At 34.5% G+C, this 17,448-nt stretch overlaps 6 protein-coding genes across 16 annotated transcripts in view; 2 read left to right on the top strand and 4 right to left on the bottom strand.

The window, feature by feature from the left end:
• The window catches only part of LOC132914594 (uncharacterized), a 172,084-nt gene extending 167,936 nt beyond the window's left edge, over positions 1-4,148 (top strand). For 5 of the 7 annotated variants that reach the window (XM_060973816.1, XM_060973814.1, XM_060973813.1 and 2 more), the window contains one exon: positions 12-4,148. In XM_060973816.1, coding sequence (XP_060829799.1) covers positions 12-1,430 — 1,419 coding nt within the window. In that variant the 3' untranslated portion in view covers positions 1,431-4,148. The remainder of the gene's footprint in view (positions 1-11) is intronic. The other 2 variants (XM_060973817.1, XM_060973818.1) reach the window with 2 other exon arrangements.
• LOC132914602 (small ribosomal subunit protein mS22) lies at positions 3,388-5,924 on the bottom strand. Its single transcript, XM_060973835.1, has 3 exons — positions 5,703-5,924; positions 4,946-5,418; positions 3,388-4,746 (listed from the first exon to the last, which is right to left on the bottom strand). Exons 1-3 carry the CDS (start codon positions 5,791-5,793, stop codon positions 4,276-4,278), a joined length of 1,035 nt encoding a protein of 344 aa, XP_060829818.1. The 5' UTR covers positions 5,794-5,924; the 3' UTR covers positions 3,388-4,275.
• A 120-nt stretch (positions 5,925-6,044) lies between these two features.
• LOC132914603 (uncharacterized) lies at positions 6,045-7,040 on the top strand. The gene is made up of 4 exons (XM_060973836.1): positions 6,045-6,392; positions 6,469-6,604; positions 6,694-6,750; positions 6,827-7,040. The coding sequence occupies exons 1-4, from the start codon at positions 6,052-6,054 to the stop codon at positions 6,977-6,979; spliced, it is 687 nt and encodes a 228-aa protein (XP_060829819.1). The 5' UTR covers positions 6,045-6,051; the 3' UTR covers positions 6,980-7,040.
• Positions 7,041-7,102: 62 nt separating this feature from the next.
• Positions 7,103-9,658, bottom strand: LOC132914598 (actin-related protein 8). Of its 2 annotated transcripts, XM_060973825.1 has the most exons (7): positions 9,327-9,658; positions 9,071-9,238; positions 8,517-9,008; positions 7,949-8,440; positions 7,656-7,872; positions 7,444-7,572; positions 7,103-7,366 (listed from the first exon to the last, which is right to left on the bottom strand). In XM_060973825.1, exons 1-7 carry the CDS (start codon positions 9,354-9,356, stop codon positions 7,194-7,196), a joined length of 1,701 nt encoding a protein of 566 aa, XP_060829808.1. In that variant the 5' UTR covers positions 9,357-9,658; the 3' UTR covers positions 7,103-7,193. The 2 variants fall into 2 exon arrangements, with proteins under 2 accessions (XP_060829808.1, XP_060829809.1); XM_060973826.1 differs by lacking the exon at positions 9,327-9,658 and having other exon boundaries at positions 8,517-9,011; positions 9,071-9,209.
• A 1,149-nt stretch (positions 9,659-10,807) lies between these two features.
• LOC132914600 (uncharacterized) lies at positions 10,808-13,790 on the bottom strand. Of its 4 annotated transcripts, none has more exons than XM_060973829.1 (7): positions 13,595-13,790; positions 13,037-13,153; positions 12,730-12,971; positions 12,291-12,668; positions 11,952-12,132; positions 11,596-11,811; positions 10,808-11,168 (listed from the first exon to the last, which is right to left on the bottom strand). In XM_060973829.1, the coding sequence occupies exons 1-7, from the start codon at positions 13,649-13,651 to the stop codon at positions 10,929-10,931; spliced, it is 1,431 nt and encodes a 476-aa protein (XP_060829812.1). In that variant the 5' UTR covers positions 13,652-13,790; the 3' UTR covers positions 10,808-10,928. The 4 variants fall into 4 exon arrangements, with proteins under 4 accessions (XP_060829812.1, XP_060829813.1, XP_060829814.1 ...); XM_060973830.1 differs by having other exon boundaries at positions 13,045-13,153; XM_060973831.1 differs by lacking the exon at positions 13,595-13,790 and adding an exon at positions 13,423-13,574 and having other exon boundaries at positions 13,045-13,153.
• Positions 13,791-13,855: 65 nt separating this feature from the next.
• Positions 13,856-17,153, bottom strand: LOC132914596 (nucleolar protein 10). The gene is made up of 11 exons (XM_060973824.1): positions 16,790-17,153; positions 16,665-16,710; positions 16,364-16,578; positions 16,139-16,275; positions 15,836-16,048; positions 15,525-15,753; positions 15,020-15,439; positions 14,652-14,940; positions 14,327-14,564; positions 14,115-14,211; positions 13,856-14,025 (listed from the first exon to the last, which is right to left on the bottom strand). Exons 1-11 carry the CDS (start codon positions 16,853-16,855, stop codon positions 13,927-13,929), a joined length of 2,049 nt encoding a protein of 682 aa, XP_060829807.1. The 5' UTR covers positions 16,856-17,153; the 3' UTR covers positions 13,856-13,926.
• Between the last annotated feature and the right edge of the window lie 295 nt (positions 17,154-17,448).

The following is a 17,448-nucleotide window of genomic DNA, read 5'->3' as shown; positions in this document are numbered from 1 at the left end:
ATCGAACACAGGCAGCTGCCCCTGTGCCAGCGGAACGCACTGTCGTGGGGTCAGCGAGCGTCATCGGGGGAGGGCCCCACCCTCACGAGCCACCCGCCACCCATCAGCAGCGTCCGGAGAACGCACTCGACGCTCTGCTAGACGAACTGCAGACGTTCTCGAGGCCAAGCTCACAGCTAGGTCACGCGCAAGGCTCCTCGACAATGCTTTCCGAGCTGGGCAGATCAGGAAGCAGAGGAGAGGCAGTCGGTGCATCCACGGTGGCGACAACGGGTAGGCCGCCTTGCATCTCGGACATAGGACGGAAAGGGAGCGTAGATTCTTCCAGTGGAACGTTGTTGCCAAGCGGCGGAACACTGGCGCCAGCGGCGGCAGGGCCACCAAACGCCGGAGGAACGCTTCGCAGATTGCATTCCTATCCGTCTAGTTCAGACACGGACACGTCGCCCCCCATAGCGAGACTTCAGGTGTCCCTGCAGGAGCAGCCGAGTCTGCCCACGCTGCCGCAAGGATTCGTTCCCGGACAGAAGCCACCGGTGCCTGAGAGAAACGCGGAGCTACTTCAGCTGGCCAGCGCCAGAAGGGTGCCACCGCCTCCACCGCCGCGCACCAGCTCCAGGTCTCCCTTGGCTAGTCCCACCAGCCCTCAGCTACCACCTAGAAACCATTCTTATAATTTACAGAGCGCCAACGCCACACTCCGAAGGCCACCAGCACGTGGTACCCTTCCTGTTAAAGAGGGCAAGCCTCCCATGGCTCTACCAACAGAACAGCCGGTGGCTACGCTCGAGAGCACAGCACCCAGTCCAGTGCTTCATAACAACTCAACGAGCTCTCAGTCGTCAGCCGTGCTATCCACCAGCAATTCCAGTTCCTGCGAAAGCGTCAACTCGCAGGAAGGTCTGCAGAGCAAGAAGGGTAGACAGGAGCAGCTGGAGCAACGGCATCAGGAGCTGCTGCGTAAACAGAAGGCTCTGCAGGAGCAATACGCAAGACTTCAACAGTTACAGAGGAACACGGCGGGTCTAACTACAATTCCGCCTGCGCCACCAGATCTTTTGAAGAAGACAGGATCCGAGAGTAATTTGCTGGCTAAGATGGGCTTGGGACTGAGCACTGCCAGCTCTGGATCTTTAACTAGTCTAACTGCTGCTAAGCAGCCCTCTGTTACTCAGGAGATAGTCTCTGTGGATGGCGTTCGTGCGCGACAAGAAGAGTCGAACGAACAGCAGCGGATGGCCAACTGCAACGTCGCGCCCAATGTAATCGCAACGACCAGCTCCGGCGAATCTAACGGCAGTCAGACAGCGATCGTTGCTTGTAACACGTCGGCAGCGAACGTTTCCGCCGTAGCATCAACAACATGCAGCACCGCGAGTACGACGGCTACCACTACCACTAGCAAGATCTACGAAACAGATATTCTGTGACCGAAAAGCCGTTCGTTGCTCGAGGCGAGCGTAAACGTGGCTGCCGCTGAAGTCGTGCTCGCGAGTTAACCGCGTTTTAAGCAAGCGAAGGATAAAAACTGGGAAACGAAAGGGCGATTTTTGTGGGAATATTAGATCGCGGCGAGGCGATCTCGCCGGCTGGAAAGTAGAGAAAACAGCGTATAGAACTTAGCGAGTCACGCGTAATTTATAATATCGATTATCATAATTAATAACGATATATAGTATTACTAATCGTAAACGAAAAGCGCAATCTCTCTCTTTCGGAACGCATAATCCGGACGCATAATAATAGGGAGGCGAAAGAGGCTGGGAGTGATCCCCTCACGATCGTTTAGGAATAAAAAAAAAAAGTTGGGCGATTCGAAGATCCAGTTCCTGGTTTAGGCAGGATACAATGATTGTATCGTCGAGCATACGTCAAACTGTAGCGACGATTGTGCCAAAATGGAGAGCGAAAGCCAATAAACAACCGATAAAACGACACGCCCCTTTACTCGCGTTTTCTCCTCGAGTCAAGCTCTGCTAACTTCGAGCGAATAAAACCGACTGTCGCTATGATCGTGGTCTATCGTGCATACCTATGAGTATATCTAACTATATCTACGAAAGAAAAACGATAAATTTATATACACAAAGCACAGGAGTAAGATGAGAATTTCTATATAAACGAATATTTAAGCGAATAGAGTTAGATTGATAGAGAAGCAGCAGAACAGCGTCGTAATACACTGTCGTGTCACGTCAGATATCCTTGGCAGAGAACGTTTAATGGAAACGTTTATTTCTGTCTAAGAACCGGTTATGTACGAACTCGCACGAAGTGCTAACGACCGCGCTGAACGAAGCTATATCTCTCCTTATATTTACTTGTAAGTCACGGTGTGTGAAAGATTCTTCGTATGTTTCTAAGTAGCTTTGATCGGAAAAAGAAAAAAGGATGTAACCTCGATGGAAAACGCGAGGGTAGAGTGCGACCTTATCTCGTGTCGCGGTAAACGCGTTTCGGTTAATGCTTTATTTCCATTATATTGGCATAATAATTCCAATATATTGGAATCGATTCTCCAATAATGGAAATTCCGAAGAAGATCGATTTTTCGACGGACAATGGCAAGATCGAAAGGAACATTGCTCAATATTTACCGATCGAAAAATGCAGCGAGTATTTACACGGCGTTGTCAAACTGCTCGTCGATTCGTTCCAAAGCATGGTTCGTTTCGTGAAAAATTTCTGCGAAATCTCGTGAGATCGGCATGTAAATTATCATTCGATGTATCATGTGGCGACCGACTCGTTCGATCGTTTGCTGACTTCACGGATTTGCCGTATCTTCGACCGATCGAACCTAACTCCAAACCTACATCTAATTAGAGCGTTCTTGGAACGATTCGCCGCGCTATTCCACGCCAAACGTTCATTCCTAATTCAATTAGCTGATTAAATTGATTCGCTTGAATCGCATCAGAGTTCGTTGATAGAGCATATTGCAGTTGTCACGCGCCAATCCCAAATTTCTGTCAGCCTTTAAGAGGCCGCGTGATCTGTTGGTGAAATTCGCGGTATCCCTGTTAAAAAGAACGCAGGAAGCGCGAGAGAAAGAAGAATGAGAGTAGAGAACGATGATATGATGTAAGATTCGGTAGTAACGTTGACAGCGAAGAAGAATACCCGCTGCTTTTGTTATCGAGGTCGTAGAGAGATGTCGGACTAGCGATGAGCTAAACGGAATAAGGTAACCGTGCTTCCCAGTGCTCGACAGAAATCAGAGATACACATTTATATAATCGATATGCGCATACTTTGCTTCGAGAGGCCTAATAGCCGATAGGTTTGATTCCGTGCTTCTTCCTTTTCGTTCGTTTTCCTATTCAACTGGAATTATTGCTTGCCGCGGTTTTCCCTTTCTTTCGTCGCGTCGTCATTCTTCGATAGTCGATTAGTAAAGATTTCGTCTACTACGCCGATCGTAATCGTGGCTATTATTTATTTTCTACGTACACCATGAAACGCATCTATATGGAAGTAATAATTAATATACATATAACGATAAGAAGTAATATGAGTAAGAATATGGATAATAACGATCGATCACAGTATTCAGTTGCGAGTGTTTATCAAATCATTAAACGATCAAGACGGTACACGATCCCAACGAACAAGCACTTCTCGTTCGATCTTCACAGTCGGACTTGTATATTGTTCCATTCACGATAAGTAGGTACTTACATGCAGCAGCCTCCAGTCGCATAATTTGCATTTGTACAAAGCTGCTTTCTCTCAACGCGCACTTCTTCGTTTTCTGCCGATTCGATCCCTTCCCTGTCCTAACCTCCTTCCTTCGTTCCTCCATTTATCTACTCACGAAAGTATGCGTTTCCTATTTTACGCAACCGAGTCACATCTCATCCTCGAGAACCACCCCATGGCTCATGGTCTATTATCCATGGCCCAAACCCATCCCCAGGCAATAATTTCTCCCTCGAGAGGTGTGAAATATCGGTGCCACACCTTTCGACCGCGAGACGCAAAAGCGGGACCCGAAATCGATTCAGTTATTTCCAGAACGTTAGCCAATAATCGATATGTAATGTTTTCCGACGATTCTGTACGCCAAATCGAATTGACTTGTTACATTTGTAAATGTTTGTAAGTAACTATCACGTAATAAAATAATCGATTAATAATCATCGAAATTCTGTTATTTTGATTATATACCGGTTTTATTTAGTCGCAAATGCAAAGTATTTGTATATACAATAAAAAGTAACAAAGCGGTTGGCTGACATAGCGGCGAACTCCAACGATCGTTCACGTTATCGGTTACACGTCCTCATCTTCGATCAGCCCGTGTGCTTTCATTATACCCTTCTCCACCTTCTTTTTCTCCGTTTGCATTTTTGTGTACCTCTGTATAGCGTTTGATATCGCGTATCGCTCTGAAGAATCCAATTCGGCGTAAACTTTGATTAATTCTATGTCCTCGTGTATCGTTTCCTGAGCCGATTTAACATCAGGATGAAGCGCGTGATACAACCGTATCAGCGCGCCTGCCTCTTCTATGTTTTCACTGTCCATCAATTCCAACAACAACTTATCGATATTATTCTCCCAGGCAAGTTGAAACACCAATGGACCAAAATGCCTTGTAGATCGCAGAACATCGAATTTATTTAATTTATCCACGTAAGAATACACTTCTTTCGTAACCCTGTGGTATTCTGGATCATCAGGTTCAAACTGCAAACACGCTCTATCTAAGATGAATTCGAATTCTCCTTTGTCCAATAGATCCTACAAATATATTATGCATTAAATAAAAATATATATACATGTACATGAGATACAAAGTAAATTATAAATAAGAGACGGCGGCAGAGCCAGATCTCAAGCAACAATTATATATGATTTAATAAATATTTATGTCACTGATAAAAGAGATCGATAAAGGTATATTTTTTATAAGAGAAAGGAATATTAAAACGTTTCTTACACTCAAATATGGATGGAAGAACATTTGTGGAGTGTGTATCTCTCTACCATTTATAGGAAAGTATATTTGATTCATTCTGTGCCTCTCGTTGCAAGTTGCTTGTCTCAATGTACCGTTCGACTCACGTACCACAATTAATCTGTTTCTATTGTTTTTTCCAAAAGATATATCTGTAAACACAAGATTGTGCTGCTCGTAACCCTGTAATTCAGGCTCTTTGGCCAGTACTTCAACCTCGTCTGATCTGATTTTCACAACAGGTGGCATCTGAATTCGTTTTCTTGCTTTTACTGCTAATCGAGCTCGTGCCTCTTGTAACTCTTCATCCGTCATAAAACTATACTGTGGAACCTCCAACGGCGTTCCATCTATGCGTGCTGCAAAAACCTTTTCATAATTGATACGAGTCAAGGTCGTCAATAATTCCTGTACATGTTCATTGAAGAAAAACGGTGCAGGATCCCTTTCATCTGCTGTAAATTATATATTAATAATTTCATTCGATAGCTATAGAGTTAAAGTAATAAAACTAAAAACATAACCTGTACTTGACTTGACAAAAAGATAAATGAAAATTTCGATTTATCTACTTATTTGTGGAATTGTCAACGACAAACGACAATTTTAGATCGATTGTTCGCAAGAATTTCTTACAGTGAAGTTTATTCGATTATATATTATTATCAATATAACCTCTATTCGACTAAAGATTCTGATACAACGAGAAAATGAATAAAAATTCCGTGCTTGTACTTACTTGTTTGTGAAATTGTTGTGCACAAACGACAATTCCAAGTCGGTCGTTTATAAAAATGTTTCAAAACGAAATTTATTCGGCTACACATCATTTTGACCAAATAAACCGACTTAACCTCAATCCTAATAGACAACACAGTTGTCAGACATATTTACGTACCAAGCATGTACAGGAATGGTTTCAAAATATACCAATCACAATTTAGTCTCCATCAGACTTAAGAGCAATGTAATGTTCAATGAAAAACAGGTATATATACATATTTGGTTTCCCGCCATTTCACAGAAGAGTTTCGTGATACTTTTAATGTCTCGTTTCCACGATAAAGTCTAAAAGAGAAGAGAAAAAAATGGAATATACGTTGCAAGATGCTTTCGAAGCTCTAAAAGAAACTCAGATGGAACGACAAAAAGAAATAGAAGACACGATGGATGTAATTTCGAACAATTACGAACAAGTCGCTTTGAATAAAACTTGCAATCCAGAAGATGTAAGAAAAAAGCAACACAAATTGTGTAACAGTTTATTTAGTAAAATTATTTTAGAAGAACCAAAAGATTATCCCATTCCTAAAACGTCTGATTTGCACGTTGAAGTCTTAACAGAACTCGAAAAGGAAGTTCAAAATGCTCAGCAACTTTTTGAGAAAATGAAGACGCAACTTTCGGATATTAAAAACAATATATCATAGTTCGTAAAATAATAGAGTATCACTTTGTAATTATTTTGGTTTGATTTTCTATAAAATCGTATATATTTGTTTCAGCTTGCAAAACAAAAAGATGGGTTTGGAGAAGATGAAAGAAGCCTACTTAGGTGCAAACGAATTGACGGCCAATACAACCTATAATACGGAACATGTTATAGCGAAACGCATGTTTCGAACTGTAAAAAGAGATTTGGTATGAAAAAAAATATAAATATATAAATTTAATATTTAACGCTTTATCTATAATGAATCTATTATAATTATATATGTGTAAATGCTTAGCATGCAGTAGTAGAAAAGTTGTTCCCAGAAAATCAGAATTTCAAAGAGTTTTTAGGAGTAAGTACAGAATATTTAAAGTCATACAAAAGTTTTTATTATTCACAAGGTAGAACAAATGGGTGTAAATTTTCAGGAGTTGACAACATCGTACACAAGAGGTGGTAATGATGTGTATGTAGATGTTACACCGGAATCTCTGCATTTTGTAAACTTCCTGCTCGAAGCTGACATTATTATGTATCACAGAAATGATAAAACTAAAGTTAGATTAATGGATATGTTATAGGTATATAATATGTACTATAAATTCTATATTTTTAAAATAAAGTTTTATTTTTAATTACTTACATTTAAGTGCTTAAAGATAGGGAGGTGATATTATACGGTAGATAATGGTATATGTAATACATAATTGAAAAAAGTGGCCAAATCAAAATTTAGGTTTAATATTTTACATTAAAATTTTTTAATTTAAAAAAAAATGTTTTATTCAAGCATTTTCACCACATAAATGGTGCTCTTTCTCTCAATACTCTGACACCTGTTCGTTCCCATTCTTGTCGACCAATCCATAATTCTTGAGCAGATTCTAAACAACTTAGAATTGCTGCTCCTTTCCATGCTGTCATACCAGGATCCATTTCTTTTGGTTGTGTTATAATATCCAATTGTTCTTTACATTATATGAAAAATAGAATATATAGTACCTTTTTTATTTAAGGATAAAACGGTATAGATATATATACATACCAGCCCTATACATGTAGGGAATTTGAAGAGAAATCCGATTGTGTAGCCACATACCTATACCTTGAAATTTCATACCAGAACCAACAACAAGTACACAACTGTACATTTTTCTTTTCAGATCTTCCGTGGCTATCAAAAATGCAATAGTAAGTAAAGTTTATTATATATATTATATATATTTCACATTTGATGAGTTAAATGAATATACATACGACAGCGATCGATACTTTGAAGTACAGCATGATCTAATCCTAATAGTTGCTGGGGACCCACTACAAAGTCACGTGGAGCATCCAGATCGCGATTCGATAAGGTCGGTGCTGAATCTACAGCATCTACAACCACTTCTTCTTCCCCTGCTACAGTTGGTGCAGTTGCTTCTTCTTGCATTTCAGATGTTTGCTCAAGATTTTCTTTCATACCTCTTCTCTAAACAGTTAGTAACGAAACTAATGTTCATACTAGAAAAATAAGCATACTCACCTCTCTATGTAAATCTACATACACTCGTTTCTCGCAGGTAGTTTTCGTCGTGCGGGTCTTCTGGATCTCCCATTGACCTCTTTTGTATATGTACGCTATGTGTTCCAGTAACTTTAAATAATTCAGGTTGAAATAAACTTAAAGGTGCGACTAAGCACTCATCGCCTACTTGTAGAGTGTATTTCTCGGTTTGTTGCTTCGGTTTCCGAACTACAAACGTCTTTTCCTGAGATCCGCATACATTCAAATCAACGTGACAGAAATCTTTCTTTAATTGACTCAAGAGTAACGCGTCCAGCTTATTAGATGGATCGCATGTTTTGTAAGGAAAAGCGCATTTCTGAAGTAGCCAGAAGAATGTCTGAGTGATATCTCCTCCGCCATAATCCATTCGTACTCTAGTATTTCTATGAGAGATTCCATCTTCTACGCAAGAAACTGATGTTTTTTGATCTCCAACATCAACTACACATGCATATCCCAGACCTGCACCAAACGTAGCTGCCACGTGATCCTTTGAAACGTAGTGAAATATTAATTCACCAGCAATAGTATACTCTAAGAATAAAAAAAAAAATATTAGTACTAACTTGTAATAAAAAACATGCTCCAAATCCAATATCACAGAGCATCAGCGTTGTTAACTCTTTTAAATATTGCCTGTTATAAATATCTGGAATTATAAGAACAGCACGATAATGTTTCAAATCTCTTAAAGGAATGTCCATTTTTTCTGTGAGAACGTATTCCCAAATCGTTTTTAAATCAGCCATAACAGATCTCAAGCTACCACCAGGACCAGAATGAATGTTAAGTTCTCCTCTCCTATATGGAAAGTGAATATTGAAATTATCATCTGGATTCAACGATAATACATCATCTCCAACTACAATGTCTTTATCTGTTTTTATCCATTCGACACTACATGGAGATGATATTTCTGGATTGGATCTGCGATTAAAAGCAGCTATTTGTTGGGGTGGCGTAGCATATCTTCTTCTTCCATCGGATTGCAGACAAGATTGTAATGTATGAGATACTTGTAGACGAGATTCCTCCATTGCTTGTGTCAGCTCTTTTGTCTACTAAAAACAATAAAAAATGAAACATCTTTATAAAAGTGTTATTTGTAAAAAGAACTTACTCGTGGTACAGCTGGTGGTAGTAAACTGTCTTTATATTCTAACCCTCCAGCTAAACGTTTTCTGGCAACAGCATTTAGCATTGTACAAGGATTTAAGTCAGATGCTCGTCCCATCCTAAGATACATGGATCCAGGATGAATTATAATGATCGTTTGAGCTTGAATTTGCTGAAACACATTTAAGATAATTGTACAAAAAGTTTTATATATTTAAAATAGTTGTACTACTATACTGTAAACACATTGTAAATGTTACCTCTGCACATGATTCTTGAAAAACCGGCATGATTATAACTTTCGTATCACTTTACGCTATGATAGGTTATGTGTATGTTTTGCTATTCGAATTCTTAATTTCTGAATAAGACAGATATGAAATATAATTTTATTACTTCTAATTCCACTTATTCATTCCATATAACCACCATAGTAAGTTTGCCATGTCCAAAAATATTTATTTTTTCAATAGTAAAATTCACTTCTAATTCATCGAAAATATTCTATAAATGCTTAGATACATAAAAACATAACATATACATATACAACATGCATCATATAACTTGCATTCTCTTTCATACATACATATGTATGTGTACCCTTACTCTTATACGTAAATCACACAAGTATTGAAGGAAGGATAATTAAATATGAACGTCTTTTTTTTACTCTAACTTTTTTATTATTAATAGCAGTTTTCTATGATGAAAAAGTAAAATTCCTTCGAATGACTATTTATAATTTCATAATTTACAACTAAACTAGTTAGGAAAATGTAGGATAAAGAAGTTATGTGTTTGTTTTTATTAGTACTGATTTTTTTGTAGTATAGTGATATTATGTGCAGGTTGGTCCTGCTAAATGAGATCATCTAAATAATCTGCTTTAGTTATTGTTGTATAAAAAGGCTTCTCAGAACAAAGTTACATTATTTCAAGGGCCACATGCAACGGTAAAAATACTTTTTCATAGCCATGTTTTTTTTTTACGAAATTTCAAGATCACCATGTTTTTTAAATAGAATTATACATGTATTTATTTTTCGATATCCTTGTAGAACGTAAAAGCGTGAAGTAGAAAAGAACGATATATATATATATACACATATATAATATTTAATTATATACTCAAACGACAGGTGAATGAAAAAATCCAAATTTTTCGACTACTACGTAAAATTTTTTAACTTTTAAGAGCTCGAATGAAAGTTTAGAACGTAAGAAATAAATTAAGATTAGTTTTATCTAAATATTTTTCCTGGCTTTTAAACTATAAGCAAATTTAAAAAATCGTCCAATTGATGGTCAATAATGAAATTTCTTGATCTATACGGCGAATTCTTCAATTATTCAGGAATTAAACTAAAGTTTTAACTCTCAGAAATCATCTCTATAGGATATTATTACAAATAAAATTGTTATAAAATTACACATCTACACAAGTTATTACATAGAAAATCATAAACTCATTGTAAAATTATACAATTATTGTAAACTTGCAAATTGAATTAAATAAAACAATCTTGTTTTGCAAAACATATAAACATTACTCTGAATTAAGGGCTGTTAGTATTAATTATAAGTATAGAATGAAAAATATACAAAAAGGATATTTTGTATGATTGAATTCATCAGTAGATCATTGATTATTATACATTTATAGGGAATTTGAAAGCATATCACTTTACAGAATGTGCATGATATGTAAAAATATATGGTATAACCAAAATAAATTACTTGTTATAATATTTAGTAAATTAAACTACTATTATCTACCTATGTTCCCTTTTTTTAATTTATATTTATAAAAATATGAATTTACATAAATATCTGTAATCTATTTATCAAAGTGTAGGAAATGATTAGAAGAACTGACATTGTCCTAGTGTAAGGATCAAGATACTCCCTATGGTAAGAAATAAACAAAGGTATCTACCCGTAATTGGTACCCTAAAGAGTCGTGCACACATTTCCAAAGATGATGTATATAGAAGTATAGTATCAAGATCTTCACCAGGTGTACTTTGATAAACAAATGGTCGAATGCGCACTTCATGTCCGATACTTTGAATCATAGAACAAGCGGTTGTTAAACGTGCTGCCTATTGAAAAATAATAGAGTATCAGTTAAAACTTTCTTTTCTATACTTTGAATTTTTCAATATTTGAAATGCATAATTATCAAATATCAAACTATTCATTCTGATTCTATTTCACATAAGAGCACATGGGAAAGATATAATATGAAAAATAATTTTTGTCAATTTTCTTACTTTTAGGCCATTCAATGATGAGGTGAAGTATATTAATATGTGATAATTAAAAAACGAGAATCTGACAAATTCAAAGACATAATATATGATAATAAGTCTTTTAAAGGTAAGTGACAAATTTATAATGTTGTTTTGTAAGAAACAATATGGAACTGATTGACAATGTATTGAATTTTAAAAGTACTCTTTTATAAATAACAAGAAAAGGAACTCATTATGTTTTCCGCCTGTGATCCATATATAGAAACAAATGTACCTGGATAAAAGGAACTATCGATATTAGAATCCACAGAACTACGTTTGTTATTTCAATCCACGTGACAGAATTAGTTTGCATGTCGCTGTTATCATATCGGAGTAGCCAAATTGTACCTGCGGCTGCCCATGATAAATTTACAATTGTGTAAATGCATACAGCTGGCCCTAAATCGTTATTGAAATATTTCAATAACTTTTTAAATTCACTAATCTCCTGTAATATAAGAAATAACAAAAATAATATTGGTTTTTCCATCCCATTTCTTTTTTCTCTCTAATTGTTATTTTTTTATTTTTTATCTACTAATTGATATGAGTTAAAGGAAACAATTGCATAGAAATCAAATTACAAACCCTCATCCAATCAATAGGAGCTAAAGTATGATGAAGTAGTTTTCCACGAAGAAAATACAGATGTGCCAGTAAAAGTTGCCCTTGCAAGCAGTAACTGGTTATAATTGTTCCTTGAACCATATCATGCCATAATGTGCATACGATTAAAAGTACTTTCATTGTTATTTTTACTTGATATGGACTGTGCAAACAATAAACTTGGAAGAAGTACAGAATAAAACAATGCTAATAGTATGAATAGAATATTCAAGGATATAGAATTGAATATGCTTCAATAGGAAAAAATATATAACTTTAATTATCATTTAGATGATACTAATATTATATTAGGCAACTTACCTATGTTCTAGCCATTGAAATATAATGCTTCCTCGAGCCATTAACACATTTACTGTAATTAATGCCATAATTATCCATACAAGACTCAATGCTATGAAAAACCATAATATCCGTACAAGTCTCCTTTGATTTCCACGATTTACAGAATTAGAAGATAGAAGAAATGCTCGTTCCATTAAATTTTGTAACTGTTCGTTTTCTTTAATTCGGAACAGATATACTGTATATATGTATGCAACTAAATGTAAAATACTGGGAACCAGATAACTAAATATAACATTTCCAAAGCAAGTAATTTCTTTTGAATCTTCCTTATTTAAATTGGATACAAATTGAAATTTCAAAGGCATTGTTTTATAACAAAAACCTCTGTCTCTTCTAGAAAACCAATTATATTTAATAATAGTTATATTAAAAGTATTATATTAGGTGTTATTACCTAAAACATGCCATGTATTGTAGTATATATCCAATGCACATAAATATTGCAACTTGACAGGTATGAAGATTCGCAAAAATACAATAACAAGTGCATCGCTGTGAATCATCATTGCTTATTGGCTTTAAGCCCATTACTCCTAATAATCTCAAATATGGTCTTAATATTTTATGTTTGCAATAATGAAGTACTGCTGATGTATTCAACATTTCAAAATCTGGCATTTCTGTGATTTCACCAATCTATCATAAAATAAGAAGAACATATAACTTACATGTACTAAAAGAGAAATGCTAAATAGTCTTACTTCTGTACTTTGCATGTGCAAATCTGACAATCCAGATGGTGTAGATTCCTGAATTGTTCCTTCATGATTTTGCTGTGGAGGATCTTTCCCATTCTTTGATTCGTTATTCGAGTTTACCTATAAACAATGATAATTAGAATGTAATTAAAACACACATTTTTATTATCAATTTATTATTAACAATTTTACTTATTAATTCTATAATATAAGATGGAAAAAATGGATTTTATAATCCATCAAAAATGAAAACCAAGAAGTAAATGTAAAGTATTAAATTATAGATCTAGATTAAATTATAGATCTATAGATAGTGATTTGAATGTAAACATACTAGATCTTCAAAATCAAAATAAACAGTAATTAGCTCTATATAGAAAAATAATTACCTTATGTTTCTATTCAAACAAGTATGTTAAGTGTTAATTTCCAAAATTCAAATTCGACAATAGTCCACGATAAAATCACGATATTATATATTATATGATAAATATATTTCATAATAAATAGTATATAACTAGTAAAAATAAAAAATTATTGAAAATATAATGTAAAACTTACTAATGTCATTTTTCTTGACAAACGGGCACAGTGCTTTTGAACTTGAAAAGAAAACATTTGTATCGATACTCCGCGTGATTCACCCTAGCGTATAAAATTTATTATATCACTATTTTGAGATGACACTTCACCTCTGTCAAGATATCCATATATACATCGCGTCGAAATAAATTATTTTATTCGTTGTATGGACAACTTCTAGTATGGACCGATAGAGCAAAGGAATCCGAAAAGATATATGTTTTAGAACAAAATAATAGATGATGTAAAAATATTTTTTATTTTAGAAAAAAATTACCTAACATTTAACAAATTAAATACAATGATAAATATTAATATTTTCTTTTAGATAAATTTCCTGCTGGTCTTAGTAGATGTTTATATTCCTTTTCATGTCTCTTCACCAATAATTTTCTTCGCTTTATCTGTTTCTGTAAATAAATATACATATATGGATATAAGCATATACATGTTATATACATTGTATATGTCACGTGTAACGTTTATAACATATGTGTACCTTTTCAATATGGAAAGTCATTTCTCTGTTACCACGTGAACTAGAAATTTTAAGACCCTCATTTTCATTTCTTTTCAATCTCTCTCCTAAAGTAGCTCTAAAACAATTAATCAAAATGATGGTAACAATAAAAAAAGATACGAAAATAAATTCGTAGAAGTAGATTTACGTGTCGATATTTTTCAACTACCTATATACATAACAATACGCACTTGCTTAGTTTCTTTGCTACCGGTTTTGCATCTTTAAATTCTACATTATCTTTGATTTCATAGAATTCAGGTTCATTCTGAATACGTTCGTCATTATTTGTCACGCTTTCATCATTCTCTTGCATTTGTCTCTCGTTCTTTTTTATCAATCGGTATTGATTTTTCATTTCTTTAACCCATTGTTTCTCATCTTCTGAACTACTATCATCATGAATAAAGCTTTCATCGGAACTATTATCTGAAAGTATAAGTCTCATTATCAAGTTAATTCAACATACACACACGCGCGCGCGCGCACACACACACACACAAATATTTGTACAACCATGATGTTCATCTCCCATTGGATCAATTTCCATTTCTTCTTCCATTTCTTTTTCAACCTTGGCTTTTAACTTCTTTGTTTTACTCTTACTAAGTTGTGAGATAACGGGATTTAACAACGTATACTCTGCCGAATTTTTGTCCACTTGAAAATCTGGATTAGTAAACAGTTGTTTGAAACGTTCATCTGTTAGAAGACTGGAAGAAACATTTTTCTTTTTCTTCGCATTTGTTTCGTTATCCATTAACTTTAATGCAAGTTCTTTATTTACACTCGGCATTTTTTGAATCTACAAATACATATAAATATAGATGAAAAATGTATGATATTCCGTAGATAACACTATAGAGTAATAAAATATTTAATACCTGTACTCTACTACCGCAAGTTTCTTCCACTTTTTGCTGAATTTTCTTTTTCTTATATTGTTCGAATTCAAATGGTTTCATTACATCTCTTGCTTTCTTATACAATCGAATATCCATAAAGTAGCCATGCATATAAGCTCTAAGGAGATTAGTGCCTTTCAAGTGCGAAAGGCTTAATTCTTCTAACTCTTTTTCAGTTACAAATTTGTAATCATCATAAATAATATCGAAACTTAATTCTTCTAGTTCTTCAGTCAGATTATCTAGAAAACTACACCAATGGGGAGCTGGGCCAAGGGAAGGGATGTAAAACGTTTGCATTTTCGTATTTTCATTGGCAATTAAAAGCATTCCAGTGTTTGGTATAACGCACATATCATTAAAATCGTGCTGGGCTTCTATGGATGTGTACAATTTACCCTGTAAAACGTTGTTTCAAAGTATTCAAAGATGTTTACAATTATTATTCATCTTTCTTATCAACCAACTCATAAATTTTACTCACGTTATTCTTTTCCCATATTTTCACAATAGAGCTATCCATAGAATAAACCATATCCATTGTTTGATGGAATTCAATATTTTTAATAGGCAACCCATACATGTGATCTTTGACCGAAAATGGCTTACTGGAACGAATATCGTATAATAATATTTGTCCAGTCGATGTACCTACTCCAAGTGTTAAACCTCCTTGATATCTTAAACTAGTAACCGCAGGAATTTTTTCTAATCTAAATAATAATAAAGTAAATACCATAAGTGAAAATATCAAGAACTTTTGCCAGTAGATTGCATTACAGTATACTATCATACTTATTATCTTCTCCAACACAATGTAAAGCACAGTCCAAATTACCAACTTTATTTCTAACTCGGGGGTCCCACACTTCTACTTTTCCCTCTTCTGTTCCAACAGTAAGAAGATAATGTACAGGATTTATTTCACATTTATTTATGGATGGTGCCTCTGTCAAGAAAGACTGTAAAAATTGTCCTCTTTCAAGATTTATTCTGTAAATCTCGCTACTGTAACATAATGCAAGCTAATGAAAGTAAATTTTGACTATTTAAGATCTTAAATAAAGATTACATTGTTGAAAAGAATGTGTATCAGACCTATCTCCTACAACAAAAAGATCACAAGATGGATAATGATATTTTATATCCCTTCCAAAACGAGGTACTCTCATTACATAATATTTTCCATAAGCAACATGGAACTCTATGCCTCTGTCATAGCGTAGAAATACTAGCTGAAAGGTAAAGAATAAAATGATAAATTCAATTACCAGATATTTAATACATGGATAATATATGAATAATGTAAATACATTTACGTACTTTGCTATAATCATCTGATAATATTTCAAAAGCAGCAACTTCAGAATCAAAACATCTTTCAAATTTTAAAGATAGATTCTTTACATCAAAGCATTTTACACGCGGCTTATATATACCTGTCGCAAATATATATTGTCCATCGTTTGATATTTTGATTGAAGTACTAACACCAGGCATATCAAAATCTTGGATAAGTTCGATTCGACGCCGAATGTCTATCAAAATGATATTGTGATTTACATATAATATTTATATTTTATCACTATATAACAGGTAACAGGTTTATGAAAAGTTTACTTACCAACATTTTTCTTCAATAAGTTACGTCTTTTACGTTCAGATAACCACTGACGAAAATTAAAAGATGAAAAATTAGTACCATTAAAATGTATAGAACGATATTTGATACAACAAATAAATATTTACCTCTGGAAGAGACTTCCCAGCGCTTAGATTATATATTTTCACATCATTCGGGCAAGATACTTGCATTTTGGAAAAACAGATATATATATATAACAATATTAAAGTATATCAAATTTGTAATTTATATTGTTCATAATTAATTAAAAATCAAAACCTCAGAACACGTGCCGAAATTCTCTTATAAATTCAAGAGATCATAAATTTATGTATGTATAACGTTTACATAAATACTCAGCACGTAAATTAGTTATATGTATGTATATACTTTTAAACAGAGAGGTCGCCACGATGTTCTTTATTATGTATAAGTGTGAAAACTATTAAAGCGAATGCCAATTAACGAACTTGCAATTAAAAAGCACTTCCATTGCTATTCTGTTGATAAAAAAAAATTATTTAAAAGTATGTAAGATCAGAGTTTGAAAAGTCGATAGGATGCAATAATATGTATGAATATAGTATGGTACATTCGAGTAGAAAACGAAAATTTTTCTTTTAAATGATAAAAGTACTAGAAATGATAAAACAAAAATGTATAATTTAATCCTCAAATAGTATTGTTGAATTATATATTACAATAATTTATGTCAGATTACTGAAATTTAGGGTATTTCATGTTATTTTATATTGGGCATTTTTCGCGACAGAGATTAGTAATA

This window comes from Bombus pascuorum, chromosome 15, assembly GCF_905332965.1.
Source record: "Bombus pascuorum chromosome 15, iyBomPasc1.1, whole genome shotgun sequence".
Classification (NCBI taxonomy): Eukaryota; Metazoa; Arthropoda; class Insecta; order Hymenoptera; family Apidae; genus Bombus; species Bombus pascuorum.
Note: the sequence above shows the minus strand (reverse complement) of the source record. Positions and strands in the feature narration are given on the sequence as shown.